We start from the raw sequence: 15,077 nt of genomic DNA, 5'->3' as shown, positions 1-15,077 counted from the left end.
TCCAGGACCATATTTGATAACCTCTGCTCTAGCTCTTCAAGATCCTGAATTAAAAAGAGGTTTAAAATGTTAAAATGAAACTTAAGCAAGCACCACTCGAAGTTTCAAAACATAAGGAACCAAATTTATGGTAAATGGGGTTGCATGCAGCCTTTATGAATCTGGGCGGTTTCCTTCTATTCAATAAATACAAGGGGTCTCTATCAAACGAGAGACAGTTCATAGGAGTGACATAAAGGGGTGAAACCTCAGATATAAATTTCAAAATAGTGACAACCATCCAACCACTCATCCAAGTGGTACGTGAGGGGACGATTTGTTTGGCGAGCATACTTCAAGTTGTGTGTGGGCCAGGTGAATTTCACTCCTTTAATATGGTATTTATGTCATTCCTATGAAGTGTCACTCCTTTGAATGAGATCGAAGTATTGGCCTCGCCTACCAAAGGATCATGCACACAAATACAGAATCTGGTACCTTTTCACATTACTGTACTCCAATGTCACACTAAAAAGGTTATATAGCAAGTTCAGAAGATTACATTGTTGGAATACTATTTTGTATTTAAGTGGCTATGGTGGATTGACTATGAGAAGTTTATGGTCAAATGTTCAATGCCTGTATGAAAACATAGATAAAGGTATTGTGTATTGACCAAGAGCTCCTCCACAGATATTTTCTTTGATCCATGAGACAGAACACATTTGAAAAGAAACTTAAAGAATGTAGAAATCATATAACCTCATTTATAAAAAGTAATGAAAGCAGTCATTTGGGGATAAGCACATAGTCCATTCACCTTGTACATACAGATCAATCCGAAAAAGCTGCAATACTAGGTATAGCAATTCTTAAAATCGGAGAATATAAAAATTTTTTATAGCATTGCAAATGACTGGAGCTCAGTATGGTCAGCATAGAACAGGGGTTCTCAAACTTGGTCCTGGGGGACCCCTGTGGCTGCAGGTTTTTGTTCCAACCAGATTCCTAATCAGTGACAACACCTGATAGCACTGAGCTCATTTAGTTAGCTGGTATTTATCTTTTATTCCACATTCAGAAAAGCACAGCAGCATGATTTTTACATTTATAAGAAACTTAAGCATTTAAATCCATAGCAAAAACAAACATTTCTTAACACTTTATTATATTTTGCCTTTTCTGTGCAGTTTTCTCCCTTCATTGAATCTTAATGACAAAAACAAGCACAGCAGAAACCCAAGCAAACACTCGTGACAGACTGCAACTACTTTAGGGTCAGCCCCACAAAGTAGTAAATAACGGATTAATTAAACAATTAGAACACCTAGAAAAGTAGAATGAAAATCAAGATGAAAATACTGTTAGAAAAAAAAAAATACATACAACTGCTTAGTACAATACTTTTTTTTTTTTTTAGTTTTCTAATTTCTATATTGTTCCCAAAACCGGGAATCTGGGAAACAGTTCACTTAATTAGCCCAGGAGTCCAATTAAAAAACAGAGGCTGGTTGGAACAAAAACCTGCAGCCACAAGGGTCCCCCAGGACCGAGTTTGAGAACCCCTGCCATAGAATACAGTTGGGGTTTAGTTTATGAAAACATTGTTGCTCAAAATAGACTCATAGATCACTTTCATTAGGCACAACAATAGAAAACCAATGAAGTCTCCATTTGTCTTTAGTGATCAGCTTTAAAACCGAGTCCTGTCAACCTCAATGCATTTCATGAAGGACGTGCCACTATTACTGTTTTATGCTTTAATCTTTAGTTCTCCACATGGTCTCAATGAACAACAGTGCACTCGTACCGCAACACCACAAAAAAATCTGCAAGTATGAAGCAATCAGGAAAAGCAGATGTACATAAAATGGCCAAAAAAATTTTTAAAAATCCAGAATGTACACTCAAAACGATGACCAATGTACCACTGAAACTTTATTTTGTAGGAATGCAACTGTCGGGCCAGAGCTTAACAAAACAGAAATGGTGCTTGACACAAGTGTCTACATGGTGGACAGCCTCAGGAAAGGCATGCAACTGGTAGAATACTGCAACCGCATGTTGCTGGTCAAGAACTCCAAGCCTCCATTGTCCTCTGTAATTTGCATTCCTCCATAAAGTGGCATGGAGATTAACAGTTCAAAATATGCTTCAAATTTAAGTGTTCTCTCAGAAATGCAATTTTGGTGCCTAGAATTAAAGTACAGAGAAACACTTTTAGTATGTACCGGATAGGTTTGGATTGTGTGCCACATAACATGTATTAGAAGTTCCAAATTAGCTGGTGTAAAGCTCTCACTACATTTCTATAAAGCCCCAAAATGTGCTCATTCTATTTAATTCTACCACTACCCAGGAATGACCACAAATTGAGAAACATTTCTGGAAGTTTGAGATGACAAGTTTGCTTCTAGTGCCCAAGACGACACCACAACTCCAAGTTAACATTTAAGGAACAATTCATAATGCTTAGACTATTTAAATAAAGCTCTGCCACTGCTCCATATTCTTTCCACAGCTCCAACATTAAACTTCAAATGGACAGATTAGTGATAGAACTGTTCTTTGGGTGGGTACATTTACTCAAAAGCCACCAGGGGGAGACAAAGCATAGATTTCAGAACAAGCTGGGACTCGGATAATAGTAGTTAAATAAATAATAAATTAAAATATAATAAAATATACATAAAACACAGACAAAGTTGGGGTGGGTGCTTTATGACAAAGACTAACAATTTAAGACAATGTAGATGAAAGGGGAAAAAAAACCCAAACATACAGGTAAAGTGCATTTTAATAAAATACTGTGCAAAATTAAGGCTGTGTCGGGATTAAAACATTTCTCAAACTGGTATGGCACCAATAAACAGATTTACAATCAAATACATTAGTCACGCCACCCAATATGCATAGATATTACAGCAGCAAGAGCATTATGAAACCCACCAGGCCCACCTGTATTTAATAAAACTGGTATCTATGATGCTGTTCCTAAACTAAAATTTAGGATGTATAAGGAGTATTTAGTTACTGCTGCCAGTATTTAAATAGTCAACAGCCACATCTCATAAAAAAAATATATATATATATATATTTAAAAACTACAAAATTATAAAAGGCATTTTGAACTCCTATACAAGTCTAAAATTTGAAAATCTAAATTAAAAATTACCCACAAGAAGTGACCTCTAAACATAAACTACCTCCACCCCAGCCCCCCTATATATTCTGTCTGTCTGGTGGTCAGTGTGGAAGATGTAGATGTGGGTGCTGGTGAAGTCTGACAAGTAGCTCCTCTTCAGTAGGCTCTTTTATTTGCTCACTGGGGGAAAGAAAAAGAAAAAAAAAAATCTATTAGAAGTCTTAATTACCATAAGAATCATTGGTCTTAAGTTCTATACAGAGCACTACATGCTTAACAGAATCTTATCAGGAATTCAAAACCCCTGGATCTAGTGCTACGGACTAAAAATAAAAGTATAAAAACAGACTGTATCTGAAATTTTTCGTCATAATTAAAAACTGATGGGAGTTTTAAGTAGGTGAGGATGCACATTTCAAATGTGCATTTCTGACAATCATGCAGTTTGTAAAATAAAGATTTCTCTAGAGCACATAACCAAATATACTTTCATGCTTTAAATGAAGACACTATGGAAGTGGAGATGTAAAAACAAAAGTATAGCACAGATGTGCTTCAGACCTGTAATTACCTGGTCAGCCTAAAGTACAACACATGCAGACACTGTTTTTCACTTCATTCTATTTCAATACCTTAGGGGACATTAACTGCATAAATTGAATATGTTAAAGTAAAACTCTGATGTTCTATACAGGACCTCAAATAATTATAAAAAAATCTTTATACCTTTTTGGGAGCTCAAGTACTCACCGGAACATTAACTGTACAGTCATTGGACACATTGCTGCCTCCTGCTGTTCTGTAACGGGACAGTGGTGGCTTTTGTCCCATTTGTGGATAAAATTCTAATGAGGATGGGGAAGAAAAAAAATCCAATAAATTGAATATCAAAAGAAAGTGAGCGCTTAATTTCCAAAAAAAAAAAAAAAAAGGTTACAGATTAAAAGCCAAATATACTGAATATAGATTTACTGTTAATTTAACAATGAATGGATTGCATTTGTCCTGCGAGTCTGTATGTACCTTTTCCCTGCTGCTGAATGTATTAAAATTTCACATTGGGATTAATAAAGTTAACTTAATCTGATTTTGTAATCCAAAATTCTACAGTTTAGTTGCCAAGTTTAAATTGTTGAAAGCAATTCATTTCATCTTATGCTTTTAGCAGGACACCCAAGGACAGATAAATGATACAATATATACTGGAGGCTTAGAGGTTTCCAGTTACTCTTAAATCTTTCAAATGCAGGTACCATCTTGATTGAACTGACAGGGTACATACTAAAAGATTCAGTGGCAACATTAAACACTATATAATATTAAAAAACTGGAGTAAACAAACTGTTACATTTTAGTTTTTTTTATAATTGATCAATGGGAAAACTGCAACATTCCTGGTAAAGTATCAGCATATGAGGCATTATGTGTGCTACAATTCAATGTCTTATCCTCAGGCTAGGAAAAGGTTACTGACTGTACATCTATAACATTCACTAAGATTTCAGTTAAAATTAAATTTGATTAGATAATTGTGATGATATACTTTTTTAAAGTGTAGAAATGAAACAATTTTCCACAAATGAAAGTTTAGATAATATTCGCAAAATTAAATACAGCAATGACAATTTTTCATGGCCACAAAAAATAGCAGTAACTTGTCAGTTGGCCACATTATACAAAAATGCATGCAGAAATACTGCAATACCAAACTCCGTGTTATAACATTTGTTATTAACATAATTCAGTTTTGCTTTATCAATAAAAAGGGTACAGTTAAGGCTTGTTAGATTCAGTTTAAATCTTCACACTTTTACATGGATCCAGATTGTAGTGTGGCGTCAATGCTTTGAAGACCTGCTAAATGACCCTTTACTGTTGAAGCCACAGAAAAACTGTTGATCACGGTCATTTAACAGTACCCACCTCATTTTGTCATGCAGCAATTTCAGCTAATGCAGCTGTGATAAATAATTCTTTACATTTATATAGTGCTTTTCTCACTAACCAAAGCGCATCAGTGAGGGGGAAGCAACTTCAACCACCACTAATGTGTAGTATCCATTAGGATGACCTGACAGCAGCCATTTTTGTGCCAGTTTGCTCACCACACATTAGCTGTTAGGTAGTAAAGGGGTAAGGGAAAGACGGATAGCGGATTAGATAAGAATGAAGACTCAGATGAAAGAGGAATGACTAGGAGACCAGAATGATAGTGGGCAATTTAATCTGGACATCAGGATCCCCCTCCCCTATTTTTTTACTAAGGATGCCCAGGGATCTTATGACCATAGAAAGTCAGGATATCTGTTTTACATCTCATCCAAAGGATGGAGCAATTTTTACAGAACAGTGTCCCCATCACTGCACTGGGTCCACATTCAGACTGCAAGGTAAGCGCCCCCTGCTGGCCTCACCAACACCTCTTTCAGTAGAAACCCAAACTTTTCCTAGATGGTCTCATTCAAGGACTGGCTGGGCCCAAACATGCTTAGCTTTAGGTGGTTGACTTGTTTTGAACTGCAAGGGGTATGGCTCATTGCACTAAAAATTTACTAAGATGAAGAATTACTGGAGTGATGATTGGTAGTTTTCAGAAATAGCATTATTCTTTAATTTAAAAAGATTCAAGTTGAATATAGGACACTCTTAAGAAAGCTGTCTAACACTATGTGAAATATATTCCATACATAGAGCAGCTGCAGAAATATTTTAACTCTGTAATGATGCACCAGAAAAAATAACTTGCTAATTTAGAAACCAAGAACTGTGTAGAGTCCCACTGCCACTATGCTGAAGACACAGGTAGACAGAATGATGAAAAATATGACTTATTGAACAGTTTTTCATTGTATTTATGCAATATTTTCAAAAAAGATTGGCTTTATTTGTTAACACTGCCATATTAAATTAATATCCTGGGAGCATTCAAATTATGTTTGACGGAGGCTCTGTTGATACTGGGGACAATTGTAGATTGACCGGTCCAGTCATAACAGCAAGGAGGAGCTGCAGAAATATTTTTATGGAGGACAGAAACATTGCATCTGAAACATTACAAGATAAACATACTGTACATTTTGATTTTGAAAACCAACTAGTAAACAGTAATGGTTACTTGGCATTGCGCAGAATTTACACTGAGATTTGTCATTTGCTTCTGCCATCATCTCATGTATAGGTTTGGGCACAGTTGTATTTTAAAACTTTGGTATACCATTAGCAGAAATGCTTAAATGAGTTTTATACAGATCATACAACTAAGATGGATAACGTTTCAAAGTACTACCCATTCTTTAAACTGCAAAAAACCAAAAACTTATTAGCAGTAAAAGCAGGCTTATCAGTGCTCATGAATAAAAGATGCTTAGACTACCCTATAACTTCACTTATTACATTGGGAAATAATCAGCTTTACTCTTGGGCCAAAACAGCTATGTGGGAACTTAACCTAGGTTGTCAAAATTTTAAGCACAGATAAACTTAATAATAAGCAAAGTCAGTCCTGGAGGGCCACAGTGGCTACAGGTTTTTGTTCCAACCCAGTTGCCTAATTAGAAAGCAATCCTTGCCAATAATTTAATTTCATAGCTTGTTAGTGCTTTAAATCTGCCATGTCAGGTCATTCTAATATTCTAGATTTTTTTTTTTCCTTTCTAAGGATATCACTCAAGTGATCAAGTGTAAAACGGATGAGTAATTCTCAGTTCTTTTTTCTCTTCACTTTCCTTCCAAGTATTTAATTAATCCAAACAGGTGTAAATGGAAACAAACTAAATGGAGAAATGCTGGTTTCTTTTGTCATTTGCATCTTATTGCTAATAAGGAGAAATTAAAAACCAAAATACAGCTGTTTAAGACTAAAATAAGCAATAAGGGTTCAAAATCTTAACAACAGAGACAATTAAAATGAAGCAGGAGTGTTACTTGAGCAATAAGGGCTTCTTAAGTAACTGGGTTGAAACAAAGACCTGCAGCCACTGCGGCCCTCCAGGAACGACTTTGCCCACCCATGCTTTAGAGCAAGTAACTATGAAAGCCAAGAACAAAACAAAAGTGGGGAAGTGCATTTAAGGCTGAATCCAGAAAGCACACTTCTATAGGGTAACAGGATTAAAAGGGTTTAGGGAAAGACCAATGTAGTTTAAACAGAAACCTTGACCTCTTTTGTCAAAGTTTATGTATAACAGATAGATATTTGTCATTGTCGCTTGTAGAAAGGAACAACTGAATTGAAAGTGCAGCCGACTCAGTGTGAGGCATAAGAGTTATAAAGAATAAAAGAAAATAAACCTAATAGTAATGAAAGTACTTTACAAAATATAAAAATTGCACTTGACTTAAGGTCTATATTGCACATTGAAAAAGAATGATATGGAGCAGGTTTAATTCCAAGTTCAGGGCCATGACTGCTTTTGGATAAAAGCTGTTTTTTAAGGTGGTTTGTCCTGGTTTTCATTGCTCTGTATCTCTTGCCCGATGGCAAAAGTTGGAAGAGGCAATGACCAGGATGTGATGAATCCTGTGAAATGTCTATTGCTTTTTTGCGGCACCGGGAGGTATAGGATTTATTCCAGAGTGGGGAGGGTACAACCAATTGTTCTCTCCGCTGTCCTGACGATCCTGTAGAGCGCTTTCCTTTCTGAGAAAGTGCAGATGCTGTACCACAAAACACAGTCCGTGCGCGAGTACACGCTCGATGGAATAGTGATAAAAGGAGCAGCTTTTTGGGGAGATGGTTCTTTCTGAGGATTCTCAGAAAATAGTCTCTGCTGCGCCTTCTTCAGCAGCTCCTTGGTGTTGGCGCTCCAGGTCAGGTCATCCTCCAGTACGATGCCCAGAAACCTGAGCACCGGGAAATTTCCACACAGGCCCCGCCAATGATGAGTGCCTGAATGTCAGTTTTGTTTTTTCTAAAGTCAATAACAAGCTCCTTCGTTTTTGTGGTGTTGAGGAGCAGGTTATTGACTGTGCATCACTCCGACAGCTGCTCCACCTTATCCCTGTATGCCAGCTCACCCTCCTTGCCCGAGAGGAGTCGGACCACTATTGTGTCATCCGCAAACTTTATGATCTTAATGCTATGGCGAGTGGTAACACAGTCATGTGTAGAGGGTGTAGAGAAGCGGGCTGAGCACACAACCCTGCGGCTTCCCAGTGTTGAGGCTGAGAGCAGTAGATGTGTGGAGACCCAACCTGACCCTCTTGGAGCGACCAGACAGGAAGTCCAGTATCCAACTGCAGGTGAGTGATGGAAGTCCCACATCTGCCAGTTTTCTACATCAGTCGTTGTGGGAGGATGATGTTAAACACCAAGCTGAAGTCTGGCATAACTCCCCTGCTGCTCCAGGTGGGTCAGGGTAGCATGAAGGGCTGTAGCCACAGCATCCTCCATGGATCTTTGCTTTGTAAGTAAACTGAAGTGGGTCCAGGTCTGCTGGCAGGCAGGCGATGATATGACTCCGCACCAGTTTCTGAAAGCACTTCATGATGACAGATGCGAGTGCCACTGGGTGGAAATCATTCAGACTGTTTGTGATGGATTGTTTTGGCAGCAGAACAATGATTGAGGACTTGAGGCAGTGGCCTGGGACAGAGACTGATTGAAAAATCCAAGTGAAGATTCTGGCCAGTTGATCTGCACAGTCTTTCAGCACCCGTCCAGCCACACCGTTGGGTCCTGCTGCCTTCCTCGGGTTCACCTTCCTCATCACCCGCCTCACCTTACACTCTTCCACCACGAGTATGTTACTGTTGTGAACAGGCAGCTGTGATGGAGCTGCTGTTGGTGTTGCCTCAAAGTGGGCAAAGATGATGTTCAGCTTCTCTGCCAGAGAAGCGTCTCCCTCAGCAGACGAGGAGTTGCTGGATTTGTAGCCGGTGATGTGCTGGACACCCTGTCACAACTGCCTGATGATGTTGCTCCTCAGATGGTCCTCTATCCTCCTTTTGTACGCTACCTTGTCCTCTCGGATGCCTCTCTTCAGGTTCACTCTGGCTACACTGTAAAGAGCCCCATCCCCAGACCTGAAAGCAGTATTCCTAGCTTTCAGCAGACTCTGGACATCCCTCATCATCCAGGACTTCCTGTTAGGATAAATCCTTGTGTCTGTCCCTGGTGACATTGTCCGTGCAGAACCTGATGTGGTCCAGGACTGCCGTAATGTTGTTCTCCAAGTCTTGGCGATCGAAAACCTCCCAACTGGTTCTCTGGAAGTAGTCTTGCAACTGTTAAGAGGCATCCTTGGGCCATATGGTAATAGTCTTGGTCATAGTGGGAGCTTGTTTCCCCAAGGGGGGTAGATGCAGGGATCAGAAGCAAGGACGTGTGATCAGACTGCAAGGGGTTTAGCCCTATAGGCCTGTCTGATGTTTGTGTACAACTTGTCCAGTATATTTACTCCCCTGGTTGCACACTTTATGTGTTGATGGAATTTGGGGAGAACTGCTTTCAGATCTGCATGATTAAAGTCCCCAGAAATGACGTGAACAGCCTCAGGATACTTGCTCTGTTTACTGCTGATGGTGTCATGCAAAAGCTCCAGAGCCGAGTTAGCATTAGCATCTGGTGCTATGTACACGGCAGTTAGCAATATGGCGTTTAATTCACGGGGGAGGTATAAGACAGATCGTTGAAACATTATACACACATCCTTAATATTTTTATCCAGTGAGGTGAATATTTATATAACTAGGTTTTCACTTAAATATTCATCTCCATGCATTTCTACTTCATGTTTTGATTATCTTTCAGACCCTAAATTTTTAAGTGTTTTAAAGCGCAATCAACCAGCTAGTTGCACATTTGTTTTTAGTTTCCCTAACAGCAAAACTAAAGCTCTGGTGTAATTTGTAAGGAACAAATTGGTTAAACTTTCCATTAGCAATGAATAAAGAAATTACTCAACTGTCAGAAAAGATAGTACTCCAAGAAAGTTAATGGCAAAAAGGTCAAAATTTAGTCAAACTGTCTTACCTCAAGTATTAGAGCAACAAACAGATTCACCCACATGACAGCTGAAGTAAGCCACCAGACCACAAAGTAGATTTTAGACCACCTGAAATACACATTACAAGCATTGACTTGCTGGCAGATAAGTATATTTGACAGCATTATAAAAATCATGAGGCCTCCGTATATGTCAGTTTGGCAAAAGTAAAAAATAAATAAATGAAAAAAATAAAATTGACAAGTTTTAGTTTACCTCATCAATATGTACTGCATTTATTGCAAGTTGCATAAATGACACTGGGGGGACAAAGGATTTTGTTTCAAATTTATAGAGAGATAGATAAAAAGTAAAGTTTCATTGCTTCAGTTTTGAATGAGTTGAGGAAGAGGGAAAAAAAAAAAAACCCACACAAAAAAAAACCATACACACTTAAAAGAAAAACATGCCTCCCCACTTAATACCCAGCCCTTGTTTCAATTAGCAGCGTCCTGGGGGTAAGGAGAGAAAAATACCCCTAGGTATTTTCAAACCCAGCACATAGCAGCATGAATAAACAGGCTGATTCTGTAAGAGAGGAGTTCTTAAGCTTTCATAACTCAATTTAGTCTTCATTTAAATCAAGATGAAGATTCATTAGTGTAAGGGCTCATTTATACTTCACGCTCAGAACGCGTACGCGCCCGCATCATGGCTGCCACGCGTCCTCTGAGCAGGTCCTCAGAAATTAACGCGACGCGTGCGCGAGTTGCAGTACCAGCAAAAAGTCGGGGGGCGCAGTGTGCTAAAAGTCGGAACGTGACGTCAGAGTCTCTGTTTACTATCTACATGTGACAGCAAGCCTCTATGGAGATCCTTCGTGGATCGATGTGTGCACTTTGCTGTTTGATGAATGGCTCAAATACAGCACTCTACATTATGTTGCCGATGTGAAGTTGCAAAAAAAAAAAATAGACGGCACAAAAGATGGTATGTGAGACTTTTAAAATGTATCATGTCATTTATATATGTCTTTTTTACTTTTTATTAATTTTTGCAACTTAACAGCAACATAATGTATAGCGTTATATTTGAGCCACTGAGAAAAAAATAAAGGACACGGTGAAAACGTGTACTTTGTGATTAAAGTGGAAATTTCGGCTTTAATCTCGAAATTTCCACTTTAACCTTGTAGTTTACTTTATCATTAAAGCAGACGGTCGCAAACGTCATCCCAGTTTTTTATCGCTACAAGCTTCTTGGACCTGACAGCAGGTAAAGTAAAACAATAAAAAATAGATGGCACAAAAGATGGTATGTGAGACTTTTAAAATGTATCGTGTCATTACGATCGGGAATATGCGATGCTTGAATATAAAAGCACCGCGAATGCATCTGTATGTCGGCATTTTGCTTCAGCAGCGGAAAGCAGCAATAGATCGCCAAACAGAACAAATTAAATGTATGATATTCCAACTCTCTGCACATTTAGAATCTTTAGATTTATACTTGATATCACTTTCATGATGAAATGCATTAAAATGTGTATGTTACATTTTACATATAATTTGTTTAAATAATGAATACTGTTAATAAATACACACATGGGGGAATAATTACACACATGGGGGTGTCACGGTGGCGGAGCGATAGCACTGCTGTCTCGCAGGGAGTTATGTTGCTGGTATTCCACACTGTGCTCCGGTTTCCCTCCAAATATATGCAGATTTGGGGATTTGGTGCCGCTAAAATGACGCTAGTGTATGTGTGTGCTTGTATTCACCTTGCGATGAGCTGAGGCCTCGTCAAGGGACTGTTTCTCACTTGTGCCCAATGCTTCCTGGAATGGACACATACATCCCTGGATTTATGGATTTAATCAATAAACATCCTTTTCAGAGATATTGCGGTAAGGTGTTATCGGAATTTAATAGGTGTTCTAGGCAATTCACAACACAGAGAAGCCGAACATGTTCTCACCACGATAATATCTCGCACTGCCACCTGGTGGATTCCTCCAGATTTACATAAAGTACCGCGCAAGTATAAACACTACAACGCTTGCGTAGCAGGAGCGTCCGCTGCAGCATGCATCGCGTGAAGTATAAATGAGCCCTAACTTATCCATTTTTTTTTTTTTAAATGAACAGCTAAAAATCCCTCACCATACAAATGTGACAATTATGAACTGCCACGGACCCTCTTGTATTCCTCCTCTCTTCTTGGTACCCCTGCTGTGACATGTGATGTTTGAAAGAATAATTTGGAGGTAACACTAGTTAAGTATTTTGGTTTGCAGTGCTGTGGGTAAAGTGAGGTCCACAGCTGATTGGCATCTATTTAAATAATCGCCGCAAACAAATCTTGGTAGGAGGGGGTATGGTAGTGTGGCAAGAGCAACTCCTACTCGCGTTGCGGTAGTGGGCAGCTGTACAATAAGTGCACAGGTGTAGGATAGTCCTTGACTCTAATTGATGCCAGGAGCACAGTTGTGCCACATCCATTTTAAAATGGAAAGCGCAAGAGTGAGGAAAAAAGGAATGAGAAAGGAAAATGAAGGTTAAAGAGAGAAAAGGAAGGCAGGAGGCAGAAGGAGCTGGTTCATGAGTGAGCGAGTGGAGGAGGAAAGCAGGCTCGAAGGTAGAAGACCAGTAAGGCAGCAGGGTTCGAGGAGGATTGGGAGGAGAGCCCCAGCTTGAGTGCCCTGGCTGTTGGAGACCCAAGTCTTGGTCCGGTGAGGGAACCCGTTTGTAGCTATGGGATGGCAGGCAACTGAACCCGAGGAAGGTCAGCTGTGTCTGCTGTTAGGGCGCTTCCTCTGCTGCAAGACCCCCATGGAGGGAAGCCGCCAGTGTTAAAAGGAGGTACCGAGTTAAATAAAAAATAAAGGTGACTGTTAACGTATTTAGTGGGATTATTTTAACCTCCACCTTTTCACCTGTTTTTATGGGTCATTTATGAATTCTGAAGCACTGCACTTTTTGAGCACTTGTCTTTAATAAAAGCACTCAACACTTTTGCACCTACTTCCATGCTTCATTTGGTGTCCTCATTTGTACCGCTCATGACTATCGACTGTGTCAGGTTCAAGAGGCTCCCAAATGAGAAGAGTGCACATTGAAATATATAAGCATTTGCTTTTAAAAATGTCATGAAGGGAACTACCGAGATGGTTAAAACACAAGAATGTACTAGGAGAATGGTTGCTGTAATACACAAAGTTGTAGGAGATGATTAAATGGTCATGTTTCTGTAATTAAGACTGGACAGTTGTCATATACACAGAGATTTCAAAGGTAACAGGTGAACCTAAGATATAAGAAAATGACGTGGAAAAGACTTGTTTGGTTCAACTCAATGAAACAATCAGTAAATGTCAGGATTAATCCAACACGGTTAACGAAATTTAATTGTCTATAAATTTGAACTCTGTCTTTCCTGCTTTGATCATTCTGTAATAGACTACTGTGATGAATGCTACCTCTTCATGAAGAGATGAGACACATGAACAAAGCTTCCTTCTGCCTGGTTCCTGTCTGAGGTCCTTGTGGAAACTATTTCTACCTCAGACGCAACTGCTAAACTGCCAAGCAGTTATTCTAACTCATGAAAAGAGATATTGGAAGCCATGGTATCCAAGAATGAAAGGATTTCATGTATTGTATCTGACTGTACAGCACCCAGCTCCAATACTGTAGAATTCTTAGGAAGTCATGAAAGGGTAAATAGCTTAGGCGATCAAAGACTGTCATTAGACTAGGACTGTTTGAAACCCCTAGCTTTTTGCCAGGAATGCTGCCAAATGGAGTTCGTTTTGCTGCTTCCAGTCATCTACTGCCCATGTGAACTATGCTGATGCATGTACATTACAACAGATTTATGTTAATCAAATTAAAACCACCCAGTTTAATATATGCCCAACATAACATAACTTTTCTATATTTTCACAAACACTGTGGTTGCAGTGTAGCTGGAAATTTGTATAGCCACCAATGGCCTGCACTATATAAAGTGCACCATCAGTGTAATCAAAAACTGGATAAAAATGGGAGTTAAGGGTTTTCATTAGTGTGGGTATATCCTGTCAATGGCTGTATACTTGGTGCTTCTTAATGCAGGAAAATAGTCTGATGAAAGCATTTCCTATGAAAGCAATTTTAACCTGCATGTTTATCAGCTGTGCAAAGGCTTTTATATACATTTTGCATGGTGGTGGCAGCAAATCAAACCTTTTCATTGTATATATGTAAAGTTTGGGGAAATTACATCTTTGTCAATTACAGCCTTAGTATATCATTTAGCCTGTAGGCACACTCTACGGTCCAGCCATTTCATAATAAAGAATTTATTTTTAAAACTGCTTTAAAGCAGACTCCAACCAATGACCCATTTTAAAAATGCTTTGCTGTAAACCAATGTCCAACAACTGCAAAGCGGTATAAAAACAGGGGTCCAACAGCTTGGCTTTGGTATTAGCCAGAGCATTGCTAGAATAGTGGCTTTAAATTCAAGTGAATTCAAAATACTGCACATATAAATAAGCACCTCAAGGGTCAAAGGAGTAATATAAAAAGTGTTTTAAAATATTAAAAAAGGCAAACAGATTAAACAATTCTCTGGAAATGATCAAGTATACATAAGGGTAAGAAAAAGCAGCACACAAACTTACGGGGAGGAGTATCTGGAATAAGCTTCCATGAAAACTTGCCAGTTATTGACAACCATGACATCATACAACAGCACCAAAGTTGCCTAAAAACACAAAATTGTAATTATGGTGTATGTCTATTTGCCTCACTGAGATTAGGTGAAGCTTGTATAAGCTAAAGGAATATTTAGTACTTACCGCAAAGTCATCAAAATTGTTAGGCCAGTAAGCAAGCTGCTCATATGTGCCACAAACTGCTGTGTAGTTAACAGTGTCTTCTTCTGCACTGGAGTTGAGAACTACACTAAAGAAAGTGAATTATGGTACGACACTTTTAGTAGGGAAAAAAATTCCAGTGTTTCTCCCTACCCCACTAGGT

At 38.9% G+C, this 15,077-nt stretch overlaps 1 protein-coding gene across 1 annotated transcript in view; it reads right to left on the bottom strand.

The window, feature by feature from the left end:
* Positions 1-2,758: 2,758 nt before the first annotated feature.
* The window catches only part of tpcn2 (two pore segment channel 2), a 48,171-nt gene continuing 35,852 nt past the window's right edge, over positions 2,759-15,077 (bottom strand). The window contains exons 21-25 of the mRNA XM_039748666.1: positions 14,897-15,002; positions 14,720-14,802; positions 10,098-10,179; positions 3,875-3,969; positions 2,759-3,304 (exon numbers count right to left, since the gene is read on the bottom strand). Of these exons, the coding sequence (XP_039604600.1) occupies positions 3,226-3,304; positions 3,875-3,969; positions 10,098-10,179; positions 14,720-14,802; positions 14,897-15,002 (445 nt within the window). The 3' untranslated portion in view covers positions 2,759-3,225. The remainder of the gene's footprint in view (positions 3,305-3,874; positions 3,970-10,097; positions 10,180-14,719; positions 14,803-14,896; positions 15,003-15,077) is intronic.

This window comes from Polypterus senegalus, chromosome 1 (genome assembly GCF_016835505.1).
Source record: "Polypterus senegalus isolate Bchr_013 chromosome 1, ASM1683550v1, whole genome shotgun sequence".
NCBI classification, from domain to species: Eukaryota; Metazoa; Chordata; class Cladistia; order Polypteriformes; family Polypteridae; genus Polypterus; species Polypterus senegalus.
Note: the sequence above shows the minus strand (reverse complement) of the source record. Positions and strands in the feature narration are given on the sequence as shown.